Source organism: Mauremys mutica, chromosome 10 (genome assembly GCF_020497125.1).
Source record: "Mauremys mutica isolate MM-2020 ecotype Southern chromosome 10, ASM2049712v1, whole genome shotgun sequence".
Taxonomy (NCBI): domain Eukaryota; kingdom Metazoa; phylum Chordata; order Testudines; family Geoemydidae; genus Mauremys; species Mauremys mutica.
Window position 1 is genome coordinate 8,952,235 of NC_059081.1, and position 18,817 is coordinate 8,971,051.

At 43.6% G+C, this 18,817-nt stretch overlaps 1 protein-coding gene across 15 annotated transcripts in view; it reads left to right on the top strand.

Annotated features, from left to right (window-relative positions):
- Positions 1-18,817, top strand: part of GLI2 (GLI family zinc finger 2) — a 406,855-nt gene that overhangs the window by 342,621 nt on the left and 45,417 nt on the right. For all 15 annotated transcript variants that reach the window (XM_045033089.1, XM_045033083.1, XM_045033085.1 and 12 more), the window contains 2 exons: positions 6,144-6,346; positions 9,504-9,695. In XM_045033089.1, the coding sequence (XP_044889024.1) occupies positions 6,144-6,346; positions 9,504-9,695 (395 nt within the window). The remainder of the gene's footprint in view (positions 1-6,143; positions 6,347-9,503; positions 9,696-18,817) is intronic.

Genomic DNA, 18,817 nt, shown 5'->3' on the forward strand with positions numbered 1-18,817 from the left:
TACCCTGATTTTGTTTTGCTGCACTAGGGTGGCACAGGTGGTAAGAAGATTAAGCAGCTTTCTTTTCCTTTGATGCAAGTACAATTGGGGAGTTACTAGACCCCTAGGAAACCACCAAAAATTCTTAGTTTCCCACTGATTCTATGTGTCAAGTGTCAACTGTTAATAGATCTTCTTGCTGCTGGTGCTATTCCTACAGTCCTGTCACACGCCAACTGCTGAGCTGCCTCGCCTCCCTGCATCTGTGGAGGAATGTACATCAGACCCTGAAACAGCAGGGTGGCTTTCAGCGCTGACAAGTAGGTGAGAACAATGCACCGGTGGAGAGAACTATTGACAGCTGTGGAAATAATCTAAGGCTGCAAATAATGTTCTGAGAGGCACGTTTCCTGATGCCATCAATGTTTAAAGAGATCTCCCCCCTTTATCCCCAATCCTGGTCACAGATATTCCTAAGGGATTCTAAAATCACTGCCCATGAATGCAAGAAATGTTTGCTGCTTCATACCCATGTCTGCAGATGCCTAACGGTTCCCTTCCATAAACTGCAGATTGTTGGAACAAGGGGAAAATATCTAGTAACCCCAACACTGCCCTGTGCATTTTTCAAGGCGGTTCCCTCCTAGCTGTCAACAATAATTTGTTGATAACTGATCTGAAGAGAAGTGGGAGTTAGTGGCCTGAGAGCTCAAAAGTTCTCTGACATCAGCTCTGTTGCCAACTCAGTGTCTGGTGTTAGACAAATCTATGGACTTTCCCTGCCTCAGTTCCCATGTCTGTTTAAAATTTTAAAAAGTGGGGGGAGGGGATAACAAATAACCTCTGCTTCCCAGGGGCATTGGGAGGGTAAATTGATGAACGCTTATGTGCCTCTTGGAAGATGTAAATCACTACGTAACAACTGACTGCTAATGATACACGTTGGGATTTTGAAAGGAGCCTCAGGGAAACACTCCCATTTCCAAACCCTATTTGCAAAGTGCAGCCCCAGCTGTGATGGAAATATACATAGGGTGAAATCTTAGCCCTGTTACAGTGAGTGGCAGTTTTGCAGGTGACTTCAGTGGATCCTGGATTCTCCCTCAGTATGCATGGTCAGGTGTTTTCTTCATGCCGTCCTAGGATCCAACAGCAAGAACAGTAAATAATTTTACAGATGTGTTCTAATGTCATAGGCCTGTGGGAAAGAGCATTAAGGAAATGTTTGAAGCACCCACAGCTTCTGCCTACAACCAGCCCTTTTCTCCCTGTTAGGTGACCCAGCCTGGGGGGTTGCATTTGTGGATGTGATGTGTGGGGTGGATGCTGCATGTATTTTTGTTAGGGATGGTCCAGAACTTTCCTGAACATGGAATGAAGTATGAGGAGGAGAGCCAAACAGTTGGGATCATATTGTTTAGAGATGGAAAGCGGAGAGCTGTTTGTTTCAATCTGTGCCCATGCCAAAGCTGGATATAGTCCCTGGAGAGAGGACATGGCCTGACCTTGTCAGTCAGATATGTAGGTCAAATTTTGGCATAGATGGTCACAAGCATCAGTGTCCCTTCAACCTTTAGAACACAGATGGGGAGGCAGCCAGGTTGCAGGTGTGGAAAGGACTAGTAACAGGGTAGAAGCACTTTCAGGGACGGAGAAACTGCAGCAGGGGAAAAGCAACGAAGGTGACCAGGTTTGGTCTTGTAGTTAAGGAACCTGTGCTGGGAACCAGGTGACCTGGATCCTGTTCACACCTCTGCCCCAGACTCCCTCTCTGACCCTGGGCAAGTTATTTAATCTCCCCGTGCCTAAATTCACCAGATGTAAAAGGGAGCTAATAATACTTCCCCCCCACACACCCTTTGTCAATCTTGTCTATTTAGATGTAAGCTCTCTGAGGCAGGGACTATCTCTTTATTATGTCTTTGTACAGCACCTAGCACAGTGGGGCACTCTTCTAAACTGAGGCCTTCAGGAGCTTACTAGAATTCAGATAATTAACAATAATGGAGGGGGAGCAAATGGCTACTGGTGAAATGGGAAAGCAAGTTGTGAGGAGAAGACAGTGACCTGAGGAATGGAGGACCTTATCCCTAGTACTCTTAAGGATTAATATTAGTTGGTAGTTGATGATAGCCATACTACTTTGAGACTTGTCATGGTAAGCGATCAGTATTCCTGAGCTGCTTATTGTAATTATTTGTGTTTCAGTAATACTTAGAGATCCTAACAGAGATTGCAACCTAATTGTGCTAGGTACACTATACACATAGTAAGAGAAAGTCCCAGCCCCAAAGAACTTAGTCTCAATAGATGAGACAGATAAAGAGCGGGAGTATTACTATTCTACTTTTAGGCTATGTCTACACTATACACTGCTTTTGGTGGCATGCAGGGTATGTGTAGCCACACGCTGCAGTGAAAAGCAAGCTGTGTCCACACTACAGTGTGTAGCTACAAGACTGCCAGAGCCTTTCCCTGCTGATGGAGTCTTTACCTGCACCAGGGAAGGGCTGTAGCAGTGGGGAGCTGGCGGAGCCTTTTCCTATTGTCTCCCCTCTGCCAGTTGCATTTCCATCTGCATGCATTTTGGTTGACATCTTGGTCATTTTCCTCCAACTTTACCTTTTTGGCCAGGCTGGAGTTTTCCTCTTCTGAGGGACTCAAAATCTTCTGCACATGGAGAAAATGAATAGCGAGCCCTGCATATTATTAAATGCATTTTCGATGTCGGCCTCACAGTTTGATCACAGTAGCCTCAGAAGGCTCATAAACCCAGTAATACATAGTTTCAAGCCTGCATCAAAGAAGTTCACAACCCCATTGGGAGAAGCGCTGAGTATTGATGAAAGAGGGAACTTATTGTATATGTAAGAAAACTCTTTTCATGGCTTATATATTAAGCCAGGCTCCATGGGTTGGGGTAGGTTGGGGCTGCTTTTAATTTACATTCCCCCTTGCTTATATTAAGTCTTCATCAGAAGAAAAATTAGTCAGATGTTTTCTTAATGACATCACTTTTTTTTAAAACCCGTTTCATTTTTTCCAGATGAGGCGGTGGAGATTGTTAGAAATGATGTGAAACTAAATCTGGAACAGAGACTTTGATTCACTTCTCTTCCCCACCCCCACCCCTACCCTCACCTCCCCCCCAAATAAATTGGTAGATTTCATACACAGTTGACTTATTAGTAGCAACCTCGACTGCTACACAAATCTTAGCTCAAGCTTGGCTGAGCCTTGCAGGCGTGCTGCTATTGTAGATGATGTCATGGCTGAAATACAGAGGATGTTAACCAGTCACCGCACACTGTGCTATGTACATAGGCTGCACAGTTTGGAACAAGGCAGTTTTGGAAAGTGACTAAGTCACCTACATAATTTTGGTAACAAAATGACATAGTAACAGGTTATGAGGTTGAAATCACTATGTGAGCATAAGTTTGTCTTTCAGTACTATAAACTATAATGGGCTTGATTCTGCTTTCAGTTATTGCACTGTGAATCAGGAGTGATTCCAATAAAACGTGTGTGTGTGTGTGTTTTGGATACTGATGTACCCTTGTAATGACAGATTTTTGCTGCCTTGTATTTTACACTGGTGAGAGGCAGACGTTATCACTACAGGAGAGTATTTAGAAATTATATATATAAAGACATTTTAATGTATTACACATCAGCAAAAAGTGTTCAAACACTTGCAAGATTTACTAATTTATCAGAAGGACAATGACAAACACCCTCATAAATTGCTGAATAAGGCTGTAAAGCTTGTTACTATTCTGTGTAGCTTTGTGGATATCCGAGTATTATAAATAAATAAAAAGGCACCTGAACTGTAGACAGTATACGGTGAAATCTGTATCTTGAGGTTCAGGTGGCATGTCTAAGCCACTCAGAGAGCTTCACTCTTGTGGCTACATACACATGTAGAGACACACACAATTGTGGGAATACTTAAATATTCTTATGTAGCATCCTGCATAAAACATGCTACCACTGCCAGTGCTTAGACCAATGCCAGTGAGTTCAGCTTTTGTTCCAGCCACTCTCTTATCTCCTGTCATTCGCCCGCTTAGATTCTTTACGCTGATAATTCTGCATTGCTCCACTACTCCTTTGTACCCTTTACCCACCAGCAGCTTCCCTCATGCTGCCAAGTCTCTGATCCCATACCTCATAAAATCGTGCTTCACAATCATCCTCACAACCCATCATCGGACATGTCCATCCCCACCTTTCCACACCAACTCTCATTAGATCTAAATCTAATTTAAAGGGATCTAACATGATATAGACCCCTCTCTTTCCTCTTTGTCTGTTGTTACTTCGCCCTGTTTCCTGTATCTAGCTAAAACTGTAAACTACTCAGGACAGGGACGACATTTGTTTTCTCTGCATCCAGTGCTACTCATACCTGTGGCACCATAAATAACACATGCCACCAGTTCCCTCTCCTGGTGCTATAGGCTTTTTTTAGCGGAACTCCCTATGCAGGTTTATGAAGGGGCTGAACACTAGGGCTGAGTCTATACTGGCATAATACAGATCCTGTGTTTCTCCCCGAGTGATAGGAAGGATGAAGGCTGTATGGTAGATTGCGCATGCATTATTGTCACTGGGTTATTTAATAAGGATTGGAAGATATGATGGACTAAACACCTGAGACCTCACTCACTACACTACATCTTTCACCTTTGCTACTGCTAGTGGAGCTGCTCCAGGGTTGAAATACAGGTCTGATTTTTTTTTCTTAGTGTAGACATGTCCAGATACCTAAACCTGCAGCATTTAGTGAGTCCTTTCTTAGGTCAGATTCTCACTTTAATGGAGACTTTGCCTAAGCAGGGACAGAGGGATTTAGCACTAAGGAAGCTAGAACCAGAACACACATGATGAAATCTGACCTGAACATTTGCCCTCAAAAACTTAAAACAAACCTTCCAGTATGGTTTGAAAAAGTTTTGATTGACTTCTGCAGGTGAGGGTATTTCGTCAGACTGCGGCTAAGGGACTTGCCCCAGGTCACTCAATTCAGTGGCAGGGTGTGGGATAGAATGCAGGAATTCTGGTTTCCCCTTCCCTGCTTTAATCACTTGGCTATCCTCCCTCCCAAACTTCCTTCACTTCTAGACATTGCAAAGGCAGCAGCTGCTAACCCCTGGGAGGTGCAGTTTCCTATCTGAGGCAGTCTCCTAGTAAGATGGGCAGATGAAAGAACTGTCAAAGAGCAAATAGGGATTCAAGACCTGCTCGCAACAGACCAAGAAATGCGGCTCATCCTGTGGCTCACCTTCATGACCATAAATGTGGCGAGTGTCTATAGCTTTTACATCTCTTTCTTGTCTAGCTCCTCTTCCCGAAACTTAGATTCACTACTTCTGTTGGCTTTAGCAGTTTGTTCCACACTTTGAGCACAGAAATTCTGCCTGACTTGCTGGCAAGCATATACCTCTCCTGAGCTCCAGCTGACAAAAGTCTGTCTCTTTCTCTCTAGTTTTGACAAGTCCATGGTCTCACTATGAGCAGGTTTAGAAGAGAACAAAGGAGGTTCCTTTCCCCTCCCCCTTCCCGCAGGGAAGTGGCGACAGACACTTTATCTTTTCTCTCTAAAGTTCATAGCGGAACTTGTAAAGAATAATTCTACCACCTTGCACTTGCATAGCACCTGTTCTCCGAAGATCTCAGTGCATGTGGCAAAAATTCTTTAAACAGCCTTCACAATATCAATGCAGGGTCAGTACTGTAGCAAACTGGTGGCCAACTAGGGCATCACGTATGTCGCTGTGCTGCATACCGTGGCCACAGTGAATTTCACAATAATTTATCTCTGAGCCTTTTGCTCCAAGACCAGTTGAGACAGAGGAGATTCTTCAACCACTATTAGCAGCATCAGACATAGACATAGAATAGAGCAATTCTGATTCTCTCCAACAGATGGCAGTGGTACATATATGCCCAGTTTATATCTATTTTATAGAAGGGCAAACTGAGGTGCAAACAAATTGAAATGACTTGCCTAGGTTCACACAGTGAGTCAGAGCTGGGAACAGAACCCAGGAGTCCTGTTCTCCAACCATGTGCTCTGGCTTAAAGAAAAAATGCATGAAGAGGTGCTAATGAAATTGAAGACCAATTCACAGTATGTTTTTCTGTTTCCTTCACAGGCCTCCTACCCTCAGTGGCAGCCCCGTTATCTCCGACATCTCCCTTATTCGCCTTTCTCCTCACCCAGCAGGACCTGGTGAATCGCCTTTCAATCCCCCTCACCCGTACATAAACCCCCATATGGAACATTATCTCCGCACCGTGCACAGCAGTCCCACTCTCTCCATGATCTCTGCCGCCAGAGGCCTCAGCCCTGCTGATGGTAAGCGCATTGCTGTCCTGACACTGAGTGTGAGGGTTTAAAACTGTAGCTGCACCACAGGCTATCAAGTGGCTGACATGGTATGAGTTGTGCAGTTCTTAGATCGACTGTTGTTGAAATATGCCTTCTCCCAGCCGTTGGCATGGGCTGGCACCCACACTGGCAGTCTCCACAGAGAGGGCAGAAAATAAATGCGCATGGCAAAGCTTATGCCTAGAAGTGGTCTCGGGGGGTCAAGGTTGAAGCACGTAGCCAACCCGGTGCTGGAGGAGTTTGCTCTGCTGCTACTTGTGCTGTAGCTATTTTGGAGCTCTGGCACTTTTCACCAGCACTCCATTCACTATACCCCAAGGATCTACAGCTGCAAAGGATCTACAGCTGCTCTCTGAAGTGGGGAGCTGTTGTTTTTTCCCTCCTCTGTAACGACACATTTGTTTTGCATCATTGCATTGACAAACCAGAGCGTGAGAAGAGCTGTTACTGTTGGATTCTCTTATAAATATTTTGCTTAAAATTATGTACCCTTTTACTCTAGTCTTTGCTCTTCTGAGCTTCGCTGGCAGTGGGTCCCCACAGGGACCCCGGCAGCCCTGTGTCAGGGCCACAGCTGTGCAAAGTGTTTGTTGTGTCTTTGCTCTTTACACAACACTAAGAATATGAGGAAACATCTTGGACACAGTTGGATTCCAAATAACCACGTTTACTAACTATATACAAACACACAAGGCCTCATTATGGATATACTCTGCTGCTCAGTTGGGTTCTTGTGGCATCTGCAATAGAAGACAGCAGGCAGGGCTCACTAGGGGACCAAAAAAACTACTTAAAGGGCTACTACCCAGTTCCTATACACTACAGTGTTTCCGCATGGTGCTAGCCTCTCTCATGTGATGGGTGCCCTAGTGTAGGGGGGAGAGGCCACCTGACCCTTCCTTCCTCATTATTTCTGTTCCTCCCCTCCCTCAATGAGTAATCCCCACAGAATAGTCCTGGCCCAAGTAAAGGGTATGTGAAAACCTGTGCATGGTGCATAGAGTCTAGATCAGGGGTCGGCAACCTTTCAGAAGTGGTGTGCCAAGTCTTTATTTATTCACTCTAATTTAAGGTTTCGCGTGCCAGTAATACATGTTAATGTTTTTAGAAGGTCTCTCTCTGTAAGTCTATAATATATAATTAAACTATTGTTGTATGTAAAGTAAATAAGGTTTGTAAAATGTTTAAGAAGCTTCATTTAAATTTAAATTAAAATGCAGAGCCCCCCAGACCAGTGACCAGGACCCGGGCAGTGAGTGCCACTGAAAATCAGCTTTCGTGCTGCCTTCGGCACGTGCCATAGGTTACCTACCCCTGGTCTAGATGCAGCACTGGGTGTAAATAACCCAGACACTTCCAAGCATCAGGCTGTATTCAGTACAGTTCCTACCTTTCCCATCTAGGGTGACCAGATGTTAAAGGGAAAATATCGGGACCGCCGCGGGGGGGGTGCTTTTTTTTTTTACACTCACCTATCCGGGAGTTCAGCAATTCGGCGGAGAGCCCTTCAGTCACAGACAGTCTTCGGCGGTATTTCGGTGGGGGCTAATAAACCTTGCCGCCAAAGACAGAAGCACCTGCTGCCAAAATACCGCCAAAGACCGTCCGTGACTGAAGGACTCTCAGCCGAATTGACGCCGAAGACAAGGAAACAAAATATCGGGACAAATGGCATCCCAACCGTACTCTGGTCGGGACGCGGGACAAACTCCTCAAACTCGGGACAGTCCCGATTTTATCGGGACGTCTGGTCACCCTATCCCCATCTCAGTGAGCTGAGGCATCACACAGGCTTATGGAGTGATTGATCATGTTAAACGCTGTATATTTGAGGTAGGAGAGGGAAGGAAATGAAAAATGGGAGGCGCTTCAGTAAAGAATTTCAGAAAACATTGAAATACAGACGTACCCTTTTGAAAGCATAGATCGCTATGGAGCCCAATTCTCTACTTATGTAACGCTGGAGCTGCATCAATGTATGGCAGTAGAGAATTTGGCCACTATATCTATATCTCCTTCAGTACGGTGTAAGGTCTCATTTAGTTGCATAGGAGTATCTCCATAAGAAATCAATATGAAAAGTGTGTATGTGAAATCAAAATTGGACCTTGTACGTATCTACATAGAGAGGAAGGATGGTCCAGTGTTTAGGGTGCTAGGCTGGGACTCAGGACTTCTGGGTTCAGTTTCCTGCTCCGCTGCAGACTTTCTGTGACCTTGGGGAAGTCACTTAGTCTTTCAGTGCTTGAGTTCCCCGTGTGTAAAATGAGAAGAATAGCACTTTCCTATCTCACTCACATCAGTGTGGTGAGGCTATATCTATCAAAAGACTGTGAAGTGTTTAGATGCTGCGGTAACTGAGGGCCACGTAAATAGCTTGGATAGATACAGGCACATGCATACCTTAAAATGTGGCTCTTCTGTTCCTGTTAATTAGGTTTTGCTCACCCAAGCAAGTGTTAAGATTCCAAACCTCCACTCTCCGCATAGAGCAGAGAGGTTTTATTGCTCATGTATTTTTTTTTCCCACCGCCTTGCAAAGTGAGTTTCATTATTTGGCAGTTTAAAAGGGGCATTGTGTTGTGGGTTTTTTAGACCATGGTAAATAAGTTAATGGAGAGCTGGTGGGAGGCAGGTTTGAAAAATTACAGCGGGAAGAAAGTGAGTGTAATTGGCTTTGGCAGCCAAAATGATTTTACACTGCCAGACACTAAACCTAGCTCTCCACATTAGATCTCGGCTTTAATTTCCTTGCGCTGTGGTTGTTAACTGTACTCTACTTGTCCTTTTCTTTGCTAATAGGCACCAAAGTTGATGCTGACAGCGTTTTTGCTGTGGGCTGGTCAGGCCTTCCAGACCCCTCCCTGCAGTGAATTCTGTTTTCATGTGGAAGGATTATTAGAAGGGGGAATGAGAGATTGTTTATAAATTTGCGGAAATGGAAGAATGCAGAGGCCCCTTTTGTCCACAGAAACACGCCCAAACGCACGTCATCAAAGCACCAAACTGAGTTGTAACAAGAGGGCTTGGGGGTTCTGAGGCAGACTGTAATGTCAGCTCTGGAGTTTTACTTACTGTGAAAACATTTTCCCCATGTTTGTCTCCTCACTCTCTGCCTCTACAGTGGCTCACGAGCATCTAAAAGAGAGAGGCCTCTTTGGTTTGCCCCCTCCCCCTCCAGGAGCCAACCCTGCCGACTACTATCACCAGATGACGCTCATGGCCAGCCATCCGAATCCTTACGGGGACCTCCTGATGCAGAGTGGGGGAGCAGCTAGCACGGCGCATCTTCATGATTACCTCAGCCCTGTAGATGGTGAGTAGGGAATGTGCCTACCCCTCACTTGGGGGCAGCTCACAGAGGGTTCCTCTGGGGGAAGTTTACTCGAGCCTAGAGAATTGTTCTCCACGTGGATGAAAGCAGATGTTATTGTGTGTGGTTTCTCTCTGTTGTTAAAGAACATCAAGGCTGCACTATAATTACTGATTTAAAAAGCTGAGTTTAAAAAGTTTGTCCATATATAAAAAACAATCATGACCATTTGGAGCGGCACCTTGGCTGCTAAATACGTGGGAGTCAGCATGGTGTATAGTGCAGTGGTCTGGGCTCTAGTCGCTGCTCTGCCAGTGACCTGCAGCGTGATCTCAGACAAGCCACTTCACCTCTTTGTGCCTCTGTTTCCTTTCCCACCTTGTCTGTCTTTTTTGTTTAGACTATAAACTTTTGGGGGCACAGGCTGCCTTTCATTATGTGTTACACAGCGCCGAGTGCAAGGGGACTTTAATCTTGGTTGGAGCCTTTAGGGCCTATGGTAATGTAAAGTCCCAGACAAAAACTATGTTAAAATGGAATTAAGGTTGAAAGTATATGGTAAAAATCATTACAAGGGTGTTGTAACTGTCCCCAAATCAGATGTTCGAAACCCAGAAAATTCAGAGTTAAGGTTACACGGAAAAGAAATAAAATCATGTTAAGGTATGAAAAGGTAGCGTGAGCACCCACGGCTCTGCCCTATAGCGAATCCGTCCATGTTATAACCTCACAATTATGGTTCATGCTGTAGTTTCAGATTAGAATACATTGATTTTTAAAGACGAAAGATTTTTTCCCCTCATGGTGTCTCACTCCATGAAAGACAATGAGGGGCTGCACAGGCAGCACTGAGGGCATGATGTGACCTGTGGAATGTTTGTTAGAGGTGCTGATGCACAAGGAAAGAACCCAGCATGACTCTCTGATCCCATGCTTCTGATTGGCTCATGGGTTAGTTCAGGCATTGAAACTGAGGGTCTGTCTCGATCCATTACTACTTTAGAGATTCTACTTTTGACCTTTCAGACTTAAAGACTTTGAGGTTTCATTGCTTTTTACACTGCAGTGATAAAAGCTAATCTAAATTTCTAAATAAAAACTTTGCAGCTGTTTTCTGCCATCAACAATTACATTCATCAAGGACCAGGATTCTAAGGGTATGTCTACATTGCAATCATCGGGTGTGATTGCAGCTTGTGTAGACATACCCAAGCTAGCTTTAATCTGGCTATCTTGGGGACCAATAGCAGTGAAGCTGCAGCATCACAGGCATCAGATGGGCCAGCCACCCAAGTATTTACCCATAGGCTGTACGAGCCCACCCAGAACTATGCTGAAGCCCATGCTGTCACGGCTTCACTTTCCAGTAGCCAGGCCTACTCTACTTACTCAGGTAGATTAAAGATAGCTCAGGTATGAGTACCCGAGCTGAAATCACATCCCATGATTACAGTGTAGCAATACCCTATGTGCAAAATCCTGATCTTTTCTCTCTGATGCTTTTCTGCTCTTCCCCACAACCACAGCCCTCAGACCCAAAAGTTAGACAGGGTGTTTTGTTAAAAAGCAAAACAGGTGGTCAGTAATAATTTCCTCATGGTCTTGCTTGTTAAGGGTTGACCTCTGTGGGTGCAAGGGGGCATCTCTGAGGCCTGGTTTATCCTGGGGGGGATCGACCTAAGATATGCAACTTCAGCTACGAAAATAGCGTAGCTGAAGTCGACGTATCTTAGGTCGACTTACCTCTCATCCTCACGGCGCGGGGTCGACTGCTGCCGAACCCCCATCTACTCCACTTCCGCCTCTCGCTGCGGTGGAGTACATGAGTCGACAGCAGAGGGATCGGGGATCGATTTATCATGTCTAAACTAGACGCAATAAATCAATCCCCAATAGATCGATCACTACCTGCCGATCCAGCGGGTAGCGTAGACATACCCTCAGTTTTCCTCTGCAGATCTTCTTAGGCTTCAAGGTCTGCATTTATTCCCTGGCCCTCCCTTCCTCATCATTAGTGCATTTCTTGAATTGTGTTTTGTTTCAGTGACTTGCAGCAGCTCACTGAAGTGCCAGATAAACAGCTGGCTAGATAAACAAATATGGCTTTTGTAATACTACTACGTATTACTGACACTCAATGCACCATGGTCCTCATCCTGTAGGATACTTAGTGTCTGTCTTTTATCTGAAAGTCATCTAGGATTTTCTGTTCTTCAGAAGGGTCTCTTCCTACCAGGCTTCTCCTAGGTAGCTCTGGAATAAATCATTTAACAAGGTCCCTAATTAAATGCAGCCACGTGTATGTCAGTATTGCACAGGAGGGTTGAGGGTTTGCCAGGCTCTAAAGACTGATCAGCATTATTTTGATCCTTTAGAAAAGCTTTCTTGATCAGTGACTGGAGAGCCCATCTGTAAAGTTTTGGATTCCATTAATGGAAACAAAGCTATTAAGCAATAGTGGAAATAAATGATGACTTGACGTGAAATTCCACAAGGCCATTTTAAAGAAGAGCATGTTAAAAGCAGGAGGCCCCCCAAAAATCTGTGGTCCACATGTGGAGTTTTACCCATTAGTCTGGGATTTATTCTCTGATCATGTTCAGACAGTCTGAATTATCTTTCCTCACTCCCCCTCAGCAAAGCCACTAGCAGTGAGATTGAGTCCGGTTGTAAACTACAGCCCTCATTCAAGAAAGGACTTCGGAACTTGCCTGAAGTCAATGGGACTTAAAAACATGCTTAAAATTAAGCCTTTGCTAAACAGGGATGGACTTAACCGCATGCTTAATGCTTTACTAAATTGGGACCTACGCCCTATAAAAAGGGTTTGGCAATGGCTATATTACATAGTTCACGTTCTGCTGGCTGTAGCCTGTCTGATAACAGAGGCTTGGTTTCAGAGTTACACATGATGAGGGAACTGCGAGTCACTAAAACCTGGAGTGAAGTGGCTTGTTCTAAAACCATGGTTTGAAAAGCTGAACCCAGCACTCTGTTTTTTATTTAACAGATTATTCCAATCATTTATTTTAAATAAGTGACCATATAAGTACCTAGGCGGATAGTTTAGTAATAAAACAGGATGTTCTTCTGATGCAGGAATATCAATAGCACACATTAAATGCAGACATGTCATTGGAATAAAATGTTACATTCACAGAGCGCCTTTCCTTCCAAAAGATCCCCAGATTGCCTTAAAAACTTTACAAGAATCACTTTACCCTCCCCTGAAGTGCAGCCAACTCTAGGGTGGAGCATAGCAGCTGTTAAACACCACATGGTACAATAGGCCACAATAACACAAAGCTGGTGTGTTAAACTGAGAAGAAAAATGAGACTCTAAGAAGAGTCGACAACCTTTTTCTCCTGCCCAGAAAAAAATGTGCAAAACAGAGAGACCCCAACAGCATCCCATATGTGCTTTATCTGGAATCCTCCTGAATTGTGGTTTCTAATGAATCCAATTTATATATGCAGGTTAGGCCTGCTAAACAGTTACCTTGTGCACTGGAAATAGAAGAATGTGGCCTTTCAACAAGGATCATAGAGAAGCATTAGAATTCCTTGAACTGTTACGCCTTATGGGGCCCCAGAGAATGAAAAAGTAAGGATCCCAGGATAGCACCTGGTACCTGAACAAATGTCCAGCATCTGCTGCAGTCAAAGGAAGATGTGTGATGCTGTAACAGAAGGAAAGAAGGGAATAAGGAACCAGTTATCCTGAGACTGTTTGTAGCTGGCCGCTGCTTATTGATAAGGGGATTGTCTTATGTCAAGCACAAACCCCTTTTTATGATGTTGTTACTGCCTCTGGATTTAATTTGATAACCTGGGGGTGGGAGGGAATACTTCTGTGCCTGTGAATAGAATTTTTTTTGTGTGTGTGACCAGCCCATTAGAGTGCTGGCTTCAATAAGACTATATTATTTTAGGTTTTGGATAAAGAAACACAGAAGAAGCACCAGTTGCAGCTGTGATTTGGAAGGGAGGAAGTGTAAAATGTCTGTATATCATGTACATTATGTGGCTGCCTCTGGATAAATTGATTCTTCAACTTCTTTGTCCACCACTTAGATTGCAGCACAAAGTTATCTTTAAAGATGCAGTCTGAAGTTCTGGTACATGCAGACAATCACCGTGCTTGGAGGAGTTCATTTCTAGGGTCAGTTCAGGAAGACAGTTAGATATTCCCAGGCACATTAATACATAAAGGACTTCACAACTGATCACCATGTGTTTACGTTAAGCTGGGATCTGTTATTCCCATTTCCACCGCTGCAAAGAGGACTTAAATCCTTCTTTATGAAAATTCCTTCCTGTCCTAGCCGTATAATATCCCCAAACAGTGTGTGTGTGTGTAAAATTGTTAGAGTTACGAGATTGAACCTTAAACTTGTCTCTGCCATTTCTTTCTTGGGACAGTCTACATTTGGGAAGAAATTCCAGATTTGTGGATAAAGGAGGAAACTGACGTATGTGATAAATTGCAGCACCATGTAATAAACTGCCAAAGAAATATTTCCTTCTTTACTCATGAATCTTGAATTTCCTTCCAGAGTTAGATTGGCCCAATGCCCAGGATGGGACAGTATTTAATCCTGTACCAGTGAGAACTTTAAGATCCAGTCTTAGAATGCTGCTAATCTAGAAATGGGATATGTTTTCCATTTGGAAAGTGGAGAGTCACTGCTTTCAAGTTGGATACAAAGCACTTGGTTTTAGCCCTTGGAGATCCTGAGACATCTGAGTCTCATGTCATTTTAAAGGCAGTTTGTACGTACCAAAAAGCTATTTCAGGTAATTTTTAGTCTTAAATATTTGAGTTATATTTATTCTTCTAATCTCTAGAGTTGGGCTCATAATAACTGGGCCTTCTGGCTATATGTGTAGGGGGATATGAAAAGTAGACCCAACGAGTTCATGTTAAAACACTCTAAAACATTCTTAAAATAGATTTTTGTACAACATGTGGTACAGCCTGGGGGCTGTCTACCAAGGAAAATAGAAAGGAGCATAAACTCAGGAAAGTCACATGTAGAAGTACAGTTAGGCATGCCAAATAAGAATCTGAAGAACAGCTAGCAAAAGACATAAAAAGTAACAGCAAAAATATCTTAAGTACATCAGAAGCAGGAAGCCTGCCACACTATCAGTGGGGTCACTGGATGATTGAGGTGCTAATGGAGCACTCAAGGAAGACAAAGCCATTGCCAAGAATTTTTGCATTTGGTTTTCCCTGCAAGGATGTGAGGGGGATTCTCACATCTGAGCTATTCTTTCTGTGTGACAAATCTGAGGAACTGCCTCAGATTGAGGTGTCAGTAGAAGTAGTTTTGGAACAAACTTGAAAAGTTAAACATTAATATGTTACCAGGACCAGGTGGAATTCACCTGAGTGCTGAAGGAACTCAAATAGGAAATTGCAGAACTATTAACTGTGGTATGTAAACTCTCACTTAAATCAGCCTCTGTACCAGATGACTGGAGGACAGCTAATGTGATGCTGATTTTTAGAAAAGTTTCCAGAGACCATTCTGGCAATTACAGGCCAGTAAGCCTAACTTCAGTACCAGAAAAATTGGTTGAAAATATAGTAAAGAATAGAATTATCAGACTCATTGATGAACATGATATGTTGGGGAAGTGTCAACATGGCTTTCGTAAAGTGAAATCATGCCTCACCAATCTATTAGAATTCTTTGAGGTATCAAGAAACGTGAACAAGGATGATCCAGTGGATATAGTGTACTTGGACTTTCAAAAAGCCTTTGACAAGATCCCTCACCAAAGGCTCTTAAGCAAAGTAAGTAATCCTGAAAGAAGAAGGAAGGTCCTCCCATGGATCAGTAATTAGTTAAAAGATAGGAAACAAAGGGTAGGAATAAACAGTCTTCACAGTGAAGAGAAATAAATAATGGCATCCCCCAGGGTCTATACTGGGACCAAGGCTATTCAACATATTCATAAATGATCTGGAAAACGGAGTAAACAGGGAGGTTGAAAAGTTTGCAGGTGATACAAAATTACGATAGTTAAGTCCAAGGCAAAGTGAGAAGAGTTACAAAGGGATCTTGCAAAACTGGGTAACTTGGCAAGAAAATGGTAGATGAAATTCAATGTTGATAAATGCAAAATAATGCACATTGGAAAACATAATCCCAACTATACATACAAAATAACGGGGTCTAAATTAGCTATTACCACTGAAGAAAGAGATTTTGGAGTCATTGTGGATAAGTCTCTGAAAACATCCACTCAATGTACAGTGGCAGTCAAAAATGTTAACAGAATGTTAGGAACTATTAGAAAAGGGATAAATAATAAGATAGAAAATATCATAATCCCAGTATATAAAACCATGGTACACCCATACCTTGAACACTGCATGCAGGTCTGGTTGCCCCATCTCAAAAAAGATATATTAGAATTGGGGGAAAAGTACAGAGAAGGACAACAAAAATTATTAGGGATATTGAACAGCTTCCCTATGAGGAGAGATTAAAAAGACTGGAACTGTTCAGTTTAGAAAAGAGATAAGGGAAGATATGATAGAGGTCTATACAAGCATTAATGATGTGGAGAAAGTGAATAAGGAAATGTTACTTACACCTTCACTTAACACAAGAACCAGGGGTCACCCTGTTAAATTAATAGGCAGCAGGTTTACAACGAAGAAAAAGAAGTACTTCACACAACGCACAGTGAACCCGTGGAACTCATTGCAAGGGGATGTTGTGAAGGCCAAAAGTATAACTGGGTTCAAAAAAGAACTAGATTAGTTCACGGAGGAAAGGTCCATTGATGGCTATTAGCCAGATCGAGGGATGTGATCATTCCCCTCTATTCAGCACTGGTGAGGCCTCATTTGGAGTACTGTGTCCAGTTTTGGGCCCCACACTACAAGAAGGATGTGGATAAATTGGAGAGAGTCCAGCGGAGGGCAACAAAAATGATTAGGGGGCTGCAGCACATGACTTACGAGGAGAGGCTGAGGGAACTGAGATTGTTTAGCCTGCAGAAGAGAAGAATGACAGGGGGATTTGATAGCTGCTTTCAACTACCTGAAAGGGGGTTCCAAAGAGGATGGATCTAGACTGTTCTCAGTGGTAGAAGATGACAGAACAAGGAGTAATGGTCTCAAGTTGCAGAGGGGGAGGTTTAGGTTGGACATTAGGAAAAACTTTTTCACTAATAGAGTGGTGAAGCACTGGAATGGATTACCTAGGGAGGTGGTGGAATCTCCTTCCTTAGAGGTTTTTAAGGTCAGGCTTGACAAAGCCCTGGCTGGGATGATTTAGTTGGGTTTGATCCTGCTTTGAGCAGGGGGTTGGACTAGATGACCTCCTGAGGTCCCTTCCAACCCTGAGATTCTATGATTCTATGATACATCCCCACGCTCTGGGTGTCCCTAAACCTCTCACTTCTGATGCTGGAACTGGACAATAGGGGATGGATCATTTGATAATTATCTGTTCTGTTAATTGCCTCTGAAGCATCTGGCACTGGCCACTGTTAGAAGACAGGATACTAGGCTAAATGGACCATTGGTCTGACCCAATGTGGCCATTCTTATTTTCTTAGAGAGTGAAGTAAAATTTGTATTGATCTTATGTGGGATGCCCGCCACAATTCCCACATCAAGGGTCCGTAGTTAAGGGTGCAACTTCTAGTTTAAACCCCACACCCATTCCATTTTAAACCTGCATTTTGAATCTTCTGAATTTGGGGGTGAAGGATGGGGGGAATTCTTTTGGCTTAACATTTTCTGTTCTTCACTATCAGAAATAGATATATATTCCAGGTTGAAGCATTCTAGAGTTCCAAGGTAGGTGTAATAAAATCTTTCTAACCTTAACAAAAACTGAGTTCATCATTCTCACGCACTTCGGGCCTGATCTTGAGAGGTGTTCAGCACCTTTAATTCTAAGCACTAATCAGGATCAGGCCATGAGGTTGGTTTTTCTGTTTTTTTGTTTTTTCTTCCAAAAAATTAGTGCATTGTGAGTTTGGGGGAGGGAAATTAAATGAAAAATAAAGGCCAAAATTTTCCAGCCTCTGTGCCTAACGATAGGCTGCTAAATCCATATTTAGTCCCTGATCCAAAATCCATCAAGGTCAGTGGAAAGACTCCCATTGACTTTAATGGGCTTTAGCTGGAGCTGAAATAGAAGTGGTAGAAGACACTCTAGTTCAGCTGCCACTCACACAGGAGGGACAGGGGTTTTTCTTAAAGGAACACGACCACCCCTGCTAGGAATACTATGTACTTAGTTGAGTGAGAGTGTTACCTACTGACTAGAGCAGGCAACTGGGTGTCACATCTCTTGGGATAGTCTCGCTGTGCCATTGACTGGCAGTCTAGCCTTCAGAATGTCACTTTTTAGTACAGCTGAGTGGGGAATGTGAGAATTTTTGAGTTTGAAAGGGACCTTTCAACAATTTCAGAATAGGGAAACTGCCTGTAACAGGGTGGCTTGAGGGCTAGAGGACTGAGGTCAGCCAACACTAGTTACTGAGTAGACAGACCTGAGCAAGGATAATCTGGACCCTATGGAGAGTAGCAGGAAGATGCCAGGCTGCAAGCCCTGCAGAAAGAAAGAGTTCTCAGGGAGACAGAGGCTGCCGGGAGCAAGTACAGAGAAACCTGGAAAGTGGGAGTGAGAATGCTGGGAGAGCAGAAAGCCAGAGCCTCAGGGAGGAGAGGCTGTGTGCGGTGGGAGAGATTTTATTTTTGGAGTTTATTTTAAGGGTCATTGTGGTTAGACACAAGCCTAGGTGTTTGAAAAATGAGTCTAATATTTACCTGCCTCACAGGGTATCATGAGGCTTAATTAGTATCTGGAAAGTTCCATGAAATTTGCCTTAGAAAGGTGTCCTGGAGACATGCTGGACATTTAGCCCAGGGAAGTCGAGGCTCATGCTTTACATCTAGAAGTCCCAAGTTCCTCTTCCAGAGACAAACCTGACCATGGTGTCTCTTCATTGTTATCTGTCTTGCTGTTTATCATCTAATAATAGTGTGTGGCGCCGTAAGGGATTAGGTCAGGCCAATAGTATTATTCTATTCTATTCGATCTAGGTTTTTATACCATGCTCATCCCCATAGTGCCTGAGTGACTTCCCAT